The following is a 14,006-nucleotide window of genomic DNA, read 5'->3' as shown; positions in this document are numbered from 1 at the left end:
CAGCATGCAAGCCTTCTTCTCCTTCTTTTTCTTCTCCACCACCACGCAAATGATGATTGAACGCATGCGTCTCCTGGGTCCTTCCGCTCACCTTCACTTAATATACTTTCCAGCTCTTTGCACAGGGCTGCTTCGCTGTTTTGTGTCCCTCTATGAGGTGCGTTCAGGCAAAAAATAAAGTGTATGCCTGGTTGCACACTTCTGTGGTCAGAGGAAGTTTGCAAAATAGTTTGCTTGGAAGTTGTCGGGAGGGGATCCATAAAGGCTGAACTCTGAACTTGCAGTAGAGCAAACACACACACATGGAAACAGTGAAACACAAACCCTCACACGAGGCCTCTATACTGTATGTGAATGTACAGTACATGTTAATATACATCAAAACTAGACTGCAGTGCTAATCTGGCTCCCAAAATAATTTTATAATGGTAGGACAACAATACTACATAATACTACAATTTATTACCATCTGCGCTCACATATTTTGTCTGCGTTTCCTCATTGTTAGGCCTGACAAAGGTGTAAATTTGTGTTTCTGCCGCACCAGCTTGGAGTCTTATGACACAAAGAATGGTGTTAAGACTCCAAGACTCTGAAAAGCTACAGGGGGAGTGTAAATATAGAGTTGTTACTGGTACCAACCCTGAAGATAAAAAGAAGCAATCTGTGTGAGCCAGTGTACATGTGGTGTGTGCTAATAATTGTTAATAGCTCTGCTTCAAACAGTTTCCACTGTGTTTATTACTAGTCTTTATTTTAATCTCGAGTTACTGCCCACACTTTACGTTTGTCTGTCAGTGTGCTTTGTGCGTCTGTGCTCTCGCATGTGCAGTTTGAGTGTGTATTTACATCATTTCTCGTATGTAATTTCAGCACTTACTTGTGTACACCTTTCATGTACGTGTGGTGTGTGTTTGTGTGTGAGTGTGTACGCATTGTCGACACTGGCATGTTTAGCTCCCTGTTTTTAGGCCAGGGCAGGCAGTGACGAGACAAGGAAACCAGGATCCTGTTTCAGGGTGGATGAGGCTATAAGAGACCAGAGAGCACACCGCACAGACAGACAGACAGAAAGACAGAGAGACATAAAGAGCTCAGAATAAACAGACAGGAACCAGACTTAACAAACAAGCAAATGTAGAGAGTTTGAGAACTGCAGATGGCCAAAAAGTAGAGAGACGAGGGTCTGACAGTCAGTCAAAACCAGCCTACCTCAGACATGCATCCCTCTCTGAAGCTGGAGTGATCAGTCAGAGGGGTAAAAGAAGGAAACACTTGGAAACCTGAAACCCCTCCTCTTCACCTTGCTCTCTGAACTGTGCCCTTGAGGGGAGCGGGGCACCCTCGGGGGCCATGCTAGCCGCCCGGAGCAGCGGAGGGGGCGTCGGGGGTGGACACCCACCGCACCATGCGCACCGCAAACAATCGGTGGCCTCTCTCAGCGGGACGAGAACCCATCGCAGCAACTCCCAGGATGCCAAGCGCAACGCCTCATCCGGGAAGCAGGGGGCGCAGCACCGACACAAGGCGGAGCTGATCAGAGAGTTGGAGACCAGCTGGTACCTTAAAATGTTTGGACTGGGCAAAGAGGACACAGTCGCGCAAAAGACTGGCATGCCCTACAGGTCAGTTAAGCCCTGTGAGTGTGCAAGTGTGTGTGTGTGTGTGAGAGAGAGAGCTTAAATGGTGCCCATGCAGCCACACTTGACACAGTGCGAACAGATTGGAGGCCTAATGTGTTGTGCGGAGCTGCTTGTTGATGAACAAAATCATTTGGCTCCATGGACAAATGTATCTGAGAAGTGCTCATTAACCCCTACACACACGCGCACACACACACACACACACACACACACACACACACACACACACACACACACACACACACACACACACACACGGCAGTATTAAAGTTCCCATGAAGTCTAAATATTAACATCGTGTCTTGCTCTATACTTCACCTATAAACTGGTATCAGGTCAAACAATGGCAAAAAAGTTGTTTTGTAGGTACTAATGGTATTTTAGAGTTTGTATTTTCCTGGAAAATGATAAAAATATGTTGATGACTCATCCTGCACATGGGGGTGTATACCAATTACTTAAATTGTTAAATATATGCTCTCTTGTTTTTACAACACTCTCACAGATGTATAAAAAGAAGGAGGCTGCATTTCTGGGGGCCAGCTCTGACGAATTACTGTAGAAAAACACAACTTTATAACTTGAATCACTGATTTGGGTGAAACTTACATCATATTCTTATATAGAAAATACTTTCTGGTTGTCCTTCTGATGTCTTCAGGCTGTTTTACCTCAACTCTGGACAGACAGTTTTACATGTTGCTAAAGTAGCTGCTAACTTGTGCTAACCAGCAGTCTCCAAATGAACACCTCCAGAATGGGGCCCTACGCCTACGACTGAGGCCAGTTGTTGCAGAACTGAGGTGATTTATTGAGTTTCCTGATGGGCGGATAAGGAGCCAAACCTGGCAGGAAAACCACATCAGTACTGTATTCCCTGTTGTCATGCTGGCCTCCATCTTCCGTCTCCAGCCGTGTTGTTCTGTCCCAGCCTGACCGTTTTCCCTGGAAGCTGCCAATCCGGGCAGAGTTTGCGGATTTCTAGCATTGTTTTGATAGAAAACACATAAATATGCTGAAGCAAATATCACTCCATTAGTCATTCCATGGGAACTTTAAGGGCTGCTGCTTCACATCATTAGCACTAAGATCAGTAAATTGGTGTGTATGTGTGTGCAACATACCATTAGGTATACATGGTCCATGTGCACAGATTGAATATTCAGTTATTTTTGGGCTGGACCATCAGAGCCATCTGATGACAAGTGGTTCCCCCTCCTGTCCTGTCATTTCATTTGTGAGCTGTGTGTCACAGGAGTCACGCTGCTCATAACGACCACCGGCTTACAGTCGTGTCACCTGATCTGGCCGTAATGCTAATAGCCAGCATCTGTCTTGCTGCATTAGACTGTGTTGACATCTTCTAACACCATGGTGACAAAACATATGGAGGCAGGAGGGAGTGTTTTGATTCCTGTCTGTGTGACTGACAGACAGAGAGCACCAGTGTCGTTGGTTTCCAGGCTGTGGAGTGTGTGACCATTTCCACTTTTGGAAGTAAGAATATTAGCGCAGGAAGTGGTGTTGATCTTGTTTTCCCATCTGTCTCATCCTGCGTCTCCTTTTTCTCACACATGGATATTTTCAGTGTAGGGTTACACCCCCTCCTTCCCTTTTCATGTCTTCCCTCTCATTGCTTTACTCTGCCTAATCCGTCTGTGTCCCATTCCAATCATTCGAGCCCAAAGCTCCACATTCATGGGTCTGTAGTCCAGCCTTTCTCCTCTCCCCTTATCTCCTCTCCTCTCTTCTTCCCTCGGTCTTTACTCTCCAGCCTCCCTGCTGGTCTTGGCTCTGTTCGCTCTCTAATTTAGAAAAACAAAGCAGAGCCGAGACCAGAGACAAGGATGACTGAGAACCAAGGGCGCAGTGTGGAGACAAACTGTCGAGGTCTACCAAATGTTTATGGATCCCTTCATTTCATAGAGCAACAAGGCAGAAGATTTCACAATTCAAAGGGATTTCTATAATCCCAATTTGTTTGTTCACCACTCAGAGAAAATGTATTTGGCAGACGGTCGCAGAATCACTGTATGTGCAGCTCAGCTGTGAACTGAAGTATATTTTTGTTACACGTGTTTTTTATGTAACTTTTGCTTTCTGGCAGCTACAATGAGCTGCGTGAGCTCTTTTTGCTGCCTTGTTTCAATCAGAGGTAACAGAATGTATGTCCAAGATATCCTCGACATTTAAGAGGTTATCTTTAAAAGTGATGATGGTCATCGTGTGTCTAAAATACATCAGGTTACATCACATACATTGTGTCACATAGCCACTTAAAAAAGGTGCTTGGCTTGTGCTGCTGTGTGTATCGCCACCGTAGTTTTATAATCTCTGTAGCACCTCTGGAACCACTTTCCAATGATTTGTACAGTGTCAATATTCAGTGCGAGTAACCTCTCCGGGAAACTTGCAGATATAGGAACAACAGATCGGTTGCTAGCTGCCCAACCAACCAGCCGGCTTATCAGCTAGTTTGGTTAGCTGGCTGGTTGACCCGCGAGCGTTTAGCTACAATTACTAATCTAGGGGGATAATTTCTGAGTTTAATTTACCTTTTGGAGTGCGTTTGAAATTTTTAGGTTTGGGGAAATGTATTTTTATTTGTCCTGAATACTAATTTGAGCAGTAAGGAAAGGCATACGATCAATACAGCACTTTGATCGCATCACGGCACTGTAGTGTTTGACTCCATACCTTTCGCTACCTAACAATCACCACTTAGCCTGAACCGCGTTGGACTGTAGTGCCACAAAATCCTTCTATAAACCACGTCCTCCCCTTTGTATCCTTCAAATCTCCCCTAATCCTTATCATGTATTTTTAATGGGTAACAAGCCACGAAGCTTTAGCATGAACACCTTAGCTATGTTAAATCCACAGAATGGTGAGCTACATTTTAACTGAAAACTGATGAGAGATACTTCTTACCAAGTGGTCTCTCTTTTCTAAATCAAAACACGTGTCAAATACTGTACTCAGGTTGTTATTTCAGACGTGGCTTCTAATGCCATTTAAGAGCTGCGCACTTCACATGCTTTTTATTTACAGGCTCATAAAGATGCGATGAGAGCTTCTCGTGGTTTGACGAACAGATTGACAGGTGCATGTGGAGTGTGTGGAAGTGTGTGAGTGTGTTTAACAGGTATATGTTTCCAAAGTGATGAGCTCAATGGACCGACAATAAAAAGGACTACAGTGTGTGAATCACTGTAAGATTAGCACAACCTTCATACATACACACACTCACAGATCCAGTATCAGGACAGATTGTCAGGTAAAGATGAAGTGTCCACTATTGTTGTGACTCCCAAAATTAGTTTAATTTAGTTTACAAACTGAAATTATTAACCAAAGTGTTTTGTTGCCTAAACTGAACCATTGACTGAATGCTCTCATGTGACAGTCCTGCACTTTGCAGGCCATCCAACCTTTTTTAATGCTGAAATAACAATTGTTTCATAACAATTTGACAAACTGCCTTGATACTATGTTGTCCTCACACACACAGACCACACATTTTATAATTCATTCCCTGTAAAAAGTCAATACTGATCATCATCATCATCATCAATGTCTGAACAACAAACAATCAACTCTGACCTAGAAAAGATGTGGGCATGAGATGCACCTCTCCAAAAGTCTCACCAATCAGCCATCTCGTGCCTCACACACACACGCACGCACACACACACACACACACACACACACACATTCTCAGGCACACACACACACGCTGTCTGCCAGCTCCGCTCTCTGAGCCCCTGTCGTGGATGCCAAACAGCATGCGATGGCTGGATATCTCCCCCTCTCATTTGAATCAAAGCAATTGCTACGATTTTTAGCTCTCCAGTGATCCTGCATAAAAACTGGGGCAGAATATGACCACAGAAAACCCCAGCTTTTAAAACCACGCTAAAAATAGCCTTTTTGTTTTTCATTGCTACAAATTAATGTAATGCTAATGTTTTTTCAATAGAGACAGAGCATTTAAACTACTCCTCTTAATTGCCATTATGCAGGTACTGAAAATTTACACCACTGTCTTTATAGATCAAGGTAGCTGTATTGCCAAATAATACAAATCTCAATACAAATGTGCATTTTCCTTTAGATGGTGCTTGTTACTGTATGTATGGTATCGTGTGCTGTCTTGGGATCTTCTTGCTGTATTTGTTTATCTAATCTTCTGTTATTCTCATATTCTCTGGAGACATGGTAAGAATTGTTACACACAGTTATTAAAAAATAGTCACTTTAAGTGTTTTTTCCCCCCTACAACAAGTAAGCAGATAAGGAAACTTGATTGGTTGAAACGACGACAGCTAACAATATCACTGCCCCTCTCTAACCAGGTATTGGTTTTATATTTCCTCACACTCATTGGCACCAGAGACAAAGGCGTGGCAACATGACACTATTGCGTGGAGAACAAAAACACATGTTCCACTAGAGCTTGATGGATGGGTGAACCATGGGGATGCTGCCAAGATAGATGGCTTGATTCACAGCCACTGTTCACATGCTAGAAGTATCCACTAACCCTCACTAAATTAAATATTGCAATATTAAAGGAGCAATTTGTAAGATATGGCCAGAATTTTAGTTTAAAACATTCAAAAAATGAACTAACTTCATCAAGAGAGTACGAAGATACAACAGTGTTGACATTATGTCAAATATGTCTATGTATTGTGTTCCAGATATGTCTACTGAGGTTAGCATGCTAACCAGCTAGCCACATCCTGTCTTGTCTAGTAATACCACTTTGAACCGGCAAGAGACAATAGTCTGATAGCCCCCGTAGTTTCAGCTGGGAGATATATGCCAGCTGAGAGTGTCATAAAGGAACAAATAATCTCACAAAATGTCAAGAAATGAAAAGAAAAATTTACCTGTAAACCTTCTGAATTCAAGTTTCTCTTTTTCTGAACTAAGACGAGCTTAATTGCCTCGTTAACACATCATAAAACACACTTAATTAAAACAGTCCTGTTTGTCTTTCCGCTATCACCTCTGGTTTGGTCGAAAGAATTCCTCAGTTCATCTGTCTGAAGTCAGAGTCTCGGTCAGAGCCACTGTAAATCACCTCCATACTGATTCTCCTGTTATTTAACTCATCTCGGCCCCATCCAGCTAGCTAAAACTCACCCTGTGATCCGAGGTCTTGGTCCAGGCAAACTCTGGGGCCACTGGGTTCACGGCGAACTGAGCTATGAGCCAATGGTAGCTAGCTACAGCCAAGGATAGTTGTTGGTTTCTCTGTTGTTATGCTGCCCCCTATGTTTTTGGAGCTACCTTTGAATTATGTCAATATTCTACAAATGACGCTGTTGAATAGTGTTTTCTTTTCTTCGTTCATCTTTTAAAACCTTTGAGATGAATAAAAGAACAGCAGGATTTAAAAAGAGAGGAGCCTTAGGACAGCTATAATGTCCATATATTTTACACAGTTAATGTAATATAATGTTATCATCCTCTCTTTGCTCTCACCCTTCAGCTTTAAGCAGGGTTTAGATTTTCAATGATAATAACAATGGGATTTAGTAGAAAATGTAGGCCAACACACTGGTGTTAAACAGGAGCAGGACAGTCCCTGAGGGCTGGGGACTGATCACTGGCATAATTATTGCTGCCATAGAGTCAGATGGCACAGAACGAGCTTCCTCCATCAAGTAAACAATGCTTATATATTGTTTTATGCACTGAAGATTGCAAATGAGAGGCTAAAATGTAGAAACAAACCTCAGTCATCTAATCTTTATAAAAAAATGATCCACAATAAAGGTTTATAGTGTTGTGTTATGATATGCTGCTCTACTTGTTCTGTTTCTATCACGCTGGATAATTATCAGACATATGAAATCATTATATAGGGACTCACTCACAGGAAGGGGTGTGTGTGGGGGCAGAATTAAAGATAGAAAAAGATGGCTAATTAGTCTCAGGGAGCATGAAGCTGATGGTAAAAGCTGAGAATAAAAATTAGGTGAAATCTTAACATCATCTCTCCTCTCCCTCTTTTTTTTTGTATTTATTCTTGTCAGTAACTCACCTGCCCACATGCTGAGCGGCTCAAAGGAGAATGTGAGTGTTTTCAACACCAGAGGCCAAAATAAAAGAGAAAAAATAGCACAAAAGTGAAAGAGAGAAAAAGTTACACAACTGTAAAATTCTTAGTGAATCTTACAGCAAAACAGGGCATTAACTGTCACTGTATGTGTGTGTATCAAATGTGTGTGCATGTATAGGACCATGCGTGCGCTTCCAGTGACTATAAATACATTGTAAAAACACACTCTGCCGTTGCATAAGCTCAGCTGACATTCCTGCTGCCAGGCAGGATCAGTTTTTCCACCCATCCTGCCGGACAATGGACACAGCTGCCCCTCTGCAAACCTGCCCCCCCAAGTCTATGTCTTTGGGTGTGTGTGCATGTACACAGTCGTTTTTTTTTGCATTACTCTCATGAGCTTCTGCTGTAAGTTGCAAAACGTCAGTCAACTTTGTATGGGAGTCTGACAGTGGTCAGCTCTGGGGAAATGTCCCACTTGAACAAAGTCTTGAGAACAAAGTCATGAAGTAGCACTCTTGTCAGGCTGGGACCCTCATCACCTAGATAGATTTGGGTTTGGACCCAAAGTTTTAGAAACAAAGACTGACCAAGCAGTCGGTACCTGATACCTGCAGGAGAGAAGAAAGAAACTAAATCTTGGGAGGGTTTCCAACCTGGTTTGTGGGGACGAAAGCAGGTATTTCAAGCCAGAACATGTTGTTTTTTTCGCCTAAACCTAACCAGATCATAGGCACAGTGTTGTCCCAACATAGAATTGAAAATGTAACCTAAAGAAATTTAAAGTTTCAGCATATCAGTGGTTTATGAAAACATACATGACCAACATTCATTCTGGCAATTGGGTGAGGGCAAATTACTGTAATGGGCAAATATTTTGGGTTTCATAGTTCATTTGGGCTCAGTTTGTGTGTACATGGTGGACACATCTGCGTTTGGGTATTGTTGCCAAGTAGCAGCTGCCAAAATGATTTGCTGAATACCAAAGATGAATGGAGGAATGGAGATCCAAGTTCAACATCTATGTGTGTATGCGTGTGTTCGTGTGTGTGTGTGTTTGTAGAAAGAGTGACAGTGTGTGTCTAAACTCAAATTTCCCGATATGGTAGAATGGCATTCCTCATGATTCCCACAATCCACTGGAGGACCAGACGTGATGTCATTGAAAGCTCCCAAGAGGAGGCCAGAGGTGAGACATCATATGTGTGTGTGTGTGTGTGTGTGTGTGTGTGTGTGTGTGTGTGTGTGTGTGTGTGTGTGTGTGTGTGTGTGTGATGATGATGATGATGATGGAAGGAGAAAGAGAGAAAACAGAGCAGAGAAAGAGGCTTCCCAGTTTTATTTTGTGGTTCATCATTACAAAAACACTGCCTTCAGACCGGGTGCAATTGTGCATAACATGCTGTTGGCTGTGTGCATCTGTGTGTGTGTGTGTGTGTGTGTGTGTGAGTGAGAGAGAGAGAGAGAGAGTGTGTGTGTTTATTTTAGGTGTTTGTTATGGGCAAAACTCCAGAGTACACTTTGTTTAGAGAGAGACGGAGGAGAAAAGAGAGGGCAGGGTAAGAAATGAAAGACAAAAGAGGTTCAAAGGGCATTTTAAAGGGGGGCTGGGGAGGGAAAGTGAGCAAAGTAACATGAAGCATGCACAGTGTGATGCGTGTATCTGCGTCGGATACAAAAAAAATAAGAGCAGGAGACGTAAATGCTGGAAAAGAGACAAGAGAGGAAATCAGTTGTAAGTAGTAAGTAAAAGGGCTTGTGACAAGGGGAATACTGAGAGACAAAGGAGGGATGATGGAGAAAGTGAGAGAAAGGATAAGAGGGAGTTGGAGAGAAAAAGGGGTAAAAGGAGGAAGAGAGAGAGAGAGAGAGAGAGAAACAGACACAGAGAGGGAGGGAGGGCGGGAAAACTGTCCCAGATTCCCATGCCATTTAATAGGGAGCAAAACCAAACTGAGCTTATAATGTAGACTGGCTGAGCAGGGGGCAAAGTGACAGCGTTAATGTGTGTGTGTGTGAGAGAGAGAGAGCAGAGGCGAGAGGGGGAGTGAGTGAGAGAGAGAGAGAGAGAGAGATAGAGAGAGGGAGATATCTGTGTGTATGTTTCTCTCTCTCTCTTTCTATCTGCATGTGTGTATGTGTACAGACAACATATGAGGCACAGCCCACATGGAGGAGAACATGTAAAGAGAAAAAAAAGCCTGTTTTTCTGCGTGGATGTGCAGCCTGCAGACAGATTGGACTCCTGAATGCTGTTTTTTCTCTCTTCAAATTAAGTCGGATTTTCCTGCATTTCCTCTTTTGTTTTTTTGAACAAGAGGAATATGCTTTATGTGGAGTTTTATCCAGAGGAATACTTCACTTTCCTTTGAGCTTTAATCACACACTGCTCCGTGTAGCGCTGCGTGGGCGAGGGGGCCTACCTGGATTACTCTGAGCGTACATGTTTGTGGGACAGACTCACAGAAGACGGGAGAGACTGAAAGAGAGGATAAAGTGAGGAAGAGGAGAGTAGGAAGATGTACCTGTACAAAGCAACATGCCCGGACATCCCCAACCCGAAGCAGAAGGGGACCAGAGGTCAGGGAGGAGGCCACGGTGGGGTCCAGGCCCAAGGCCCGGGCCAGGGGAGGCTCAACAGGCAGATATCTACAGGGACGGGGCCACGACCCTACGCTCCTGTGATGCTGTGGACGGCAAACAAAAACAACAGTGTGGCGGAGCTCAAACAGCTGGAGGAGTTCCTCAACTTCCACTCGCTGTCGCTGCACGACACGGTGAAGAGTCAGACAGGCATGCTCTACAGGTAACCTCACTGGTGTGTGAGTGTGTGAATGTTTGTAGGACGCTCCCGAAGACTTTTTGTTGCAGTACTCTAAGGCTCACATCTACGGGCTAATTTGTTGCCATGGCAACCCTGACAGCATCACTGCTCAGAGGGATAGATGTTGTTTCTACCTGTTGTGGATCAGGGATTTGTTGCTCTGGTTATTTAGATGATGTGTTGGTTGTGGGGCTTGTAGTTCTTTGACCACTGTTTGTTTGAGATGTTTGTATGATTTCATTTTGTTTACTGGATGTTACGTTTACATTTTTCTTGTTTTGTCGGACATAGAAAAAGTTTGCACCTGAGTAACTTGAATAGTAACACAATGGAAATCGGAGGTGTTAAAAAAGCCCTAAGAGAAGTTTTGATCTCAAATCCAGACCAGCACGTTTGCCCACTTTGTTTCCATCAATTTTAGGGTCAGCCTTTTTACATTATGCAACGGCGATTGCAGCATGGGGACAATTGATCTCAATGTGAAACTCACCAGTTGACTGATCTCTCTCTGAAGGCATCTGTTTGAATGTTAAAACAGCCCTCCAGTGTCAAACTCTGCACATACAGTACATCATTCTACACATTAAGTTGGAGGAACAAGAAGAAAAACACCCTTTTGACTGGAGGGAGACCATAATATCATAATAAAATAATTATAATAATAAAAAAGCCAACAAGTGTTTGTCACATTTTTCATGTTGTGTCACCTGCTGGACAAATTGTTGAATGCCGTTAAATGTCAATAAACTGCATGAAGTCCAAAATCAACTTGAACACGTTTTCATAACATATGCACACAAACTTGAATTTTTGTTTTAAAATCGAAAAGCACAAGCTAGGGTGCTTGACCTGTCTGCATTATCTTGGACAGTTTTTCCCTTGACGTTTGCTCAAACTTGAACCGTAGACATACTAAAGCTTGTGCTTTAGTGTTTGGAGTAGCTCACAGTTCTGTTGTAGTTGCACAAACAAAGCATTTAAAAAATGGCTGTGGTTTTCAAAAGAAAGAATGGATAGGTATGCCAGTTACTGACGTCAGTACACCAGGGTCATGCAAAATCAGAACAAATGCATGCACAGCCCCATACAGGAAATATGCATTAAATAATGCTAAATGTAAAATGTATTTTGTTGTATTTTTGTTAGATAATCTACTTTATGACAGTTCCTCAAGCCTCTGTGGAGCCCCACTGCCGTCATGTGTTTGTTGTTTTTCTTCTAGTTCGTCATCAGCAAAGCATCATGTCCGTGAGTGGTTTGACTGAGTGTGATTGGGACACTGTGGATCACTGCTCAGCCCTCAGGCTATAGAAAGCAGCATGTAGCTGCTTTGGCTTTGTTGTGTTGTTGTTTCCAGTGGAGAAGAAAGGAGAAGAATGATAGCGACTAAAGGCATTTCATTCTCAGATAGTGTTTCTGTTGTTTGTCGTATCTTGTTGCTACCAATCTTGAACCTTTTACTTTATGCATTCAAATTGAACCTGAATGCTCTTTTACAGATATCCTCTGCTTCACACTCATTCTTCATTTTGCCATATGTAAAACATTCAGCATCTAAATCAAGCACTGCAGTGTTGTTTAGAAATGAAGTGTCCCTGTGTGTTTTATATTTGGAGAGGCTGCTGGCTTAGCATTTCCATGAACTGTATTTTGGTCATTTGAACAGCCTGTTCATCCCCCAGCCTCTCTCATCACTGACTGGCTATATTCTGCAAACATATTTGACTATATTGCGGTTTGTGTAATAATAACATGGCCTTAACTTGTTCTGTTGTTGAGGAAATGAAAGCACAGAGCAAGTCTTTTCCATCACCCCTCTGTGTCCACCAATGCAGAGAGAGAAAGGGGGGAGCAGGGAGGAGGATGGCAGACTGTATCCCTGTTGGGTCAACCTGGCTATGGGAGCTCATATGGCCATGTGCTGTAAGCGTTTCGCCTTGGGACCTCGGCATATGTGTATGTACATGGGCCTGTATGTGTGTGTGTGTTTGAAGGTTTGTGTTCATTGCCATGGTAATAAAACAGCTGGCTGTCCACTTTAATTTCCAGGTCAGTGTGTATCAGTGGTCAAGACCTGTGCTGGACACTCACACTGACACTCACACTCAGAGGGAAGAAAATCCAAGAATTATTGAAATGAAAACCCTTTTTTCTGGCTCAAGCTATAAAACAACTAAAACGAGCCATGACTTTCCAAGTCAACCACAAAATATTAATATAAAAACTTTTTTATTAACATATGAACACCCCAAAGGAAAAGATGCAAATCAGTGAAGTGCCCTCAGTGCCCTTCCAACGAGTGTTCCTTAAAAACCCTTCTGGCTCTGCAGAGAGGTGAGTCGTGACATGATGAATGTTCCTAACTCAACCTATTTAGCTTATGACCCCTGAAAATAAAGGAATTTTCTTCTTGTGAAGCCCCCGTCATTATTGTTATGACAACTCCAGCAAATACTTTATAGAGGTCTGAAAAGGTAAAACTAGAAAAAGAAATTGTTGTAAAATGTTTTTTTTCCTTCTTCTCTTCTATCTTGTTAATCATCCTGCGACACCTTAATGGGGAACTCACCTGAAACTTCAATTCCAAAAATTAATTGTGTGATTGTTGCAAATGCTGCAATCACAAATGCAGTTAAAAAATGTTTAACCCCTAACCTTGGGCCTCAATCCCAGCTCCTTAACTTTGTAACACTGGTATAGCCAGTGTTTCAAATAGATCTTCCCATTGTAAAACCAGACATAACTGTCCTCTCTCTCTTCTCTTTCTCAGTGTTTTAATGAAATTTAGTCCTTTGCAAAGACAGACATGCAAGGTATGCACATGCACATAACGCTCACACGCATGGTTTCTATTTTTTGCAAACCTTTGATTCATTCAAAATTCCACAAGGAGCACAGATGGGAAGAAGAAGAAGAAAAAGAGACAAACTACAAGCAGATATGAGCCACAGCTTCACAATCCATCCTCACATGCCCTGCAGTTTATTATTCATGAGTGTGTGTGTCTGTGTTTGGGGTGTGGGTGTGTGTTTTCAGTTGTGAAGGAGCATCTGTGTGTGTGTGCTTGTGAGACTGCTGCTTCTTACGTGTGCATGCTCATTGTATCGTTAACGGGCATCTTGACCATATAGGCCATGTTGACAATGTACTGTGTTAAATTCAGAACATATGCATTCATCGTTCCTCGGGGCTAATGTGGTGAAAGTTAACGCTAATTATCTACTCAGGACCAGATACTGTCAGTATGTGACAATGTTAGTGAACCGTGTCAGAAAAGCAGAGATCAGCTACTTTGTTCCAGATCAAGACTTGATTTAAAAGAAGCTTTAGAAACTGACTTTGACAGGCAGCCAGTGCACGTGTCGGTCCTGAACGCCTCACCACTGAATGAGCATCCGGCACAGGTTCACTCTGGTGTCTCCCTCAGCTCTGTCTTCCTCCTTCTTTTCTTTCTTTGCATTTTATC

General features: G+C 42.8%; 1 protein-coding gene across 2 annotated transcripts in view; it reads left to right on the top strand.

The window, feature by feature from the left end:
- The first annotated feature begins 1,353 nt into the window (after positions 1-1,353).
- The window catches only part of kcnab1a (potassium voltage-gated channel subfamily A regulatory beta subunit 1a), a 118,577-nt gene continuing 105,924 nt past the window's right edge, over positions 1,354-14,006 (top strand). The window contains exon 1 of one of the 2 annotated variants that reach the window (XM_073488617.1): positions 1,354-1,625. In XM_073488617.1, the coding sequence (XP_073344718.1) occupies positions 1,354-1,625 (272 nt within the window). Of the gene's footprint in view, positions 1,626-10,235; positions 10,523-14,006 lie in introns of those variants that run through there. The other variant, XM_073488609.1, reaches the window with a different exon arrangement.

Source organism: Pagrus major, chromosome 2, assembly GCF_040436345.1.
Source record: "Pagrus major chromosome 2, Pma_NU_1.0".
NCBI lineage: Eukaryota > Metazoa > Chordata > Actinopteri > Spariformes > Sparidae > Pagrus > Pagrus major.
This window is presented reverse-complemented; position numbering and strand designations above follow the sequence as displayed.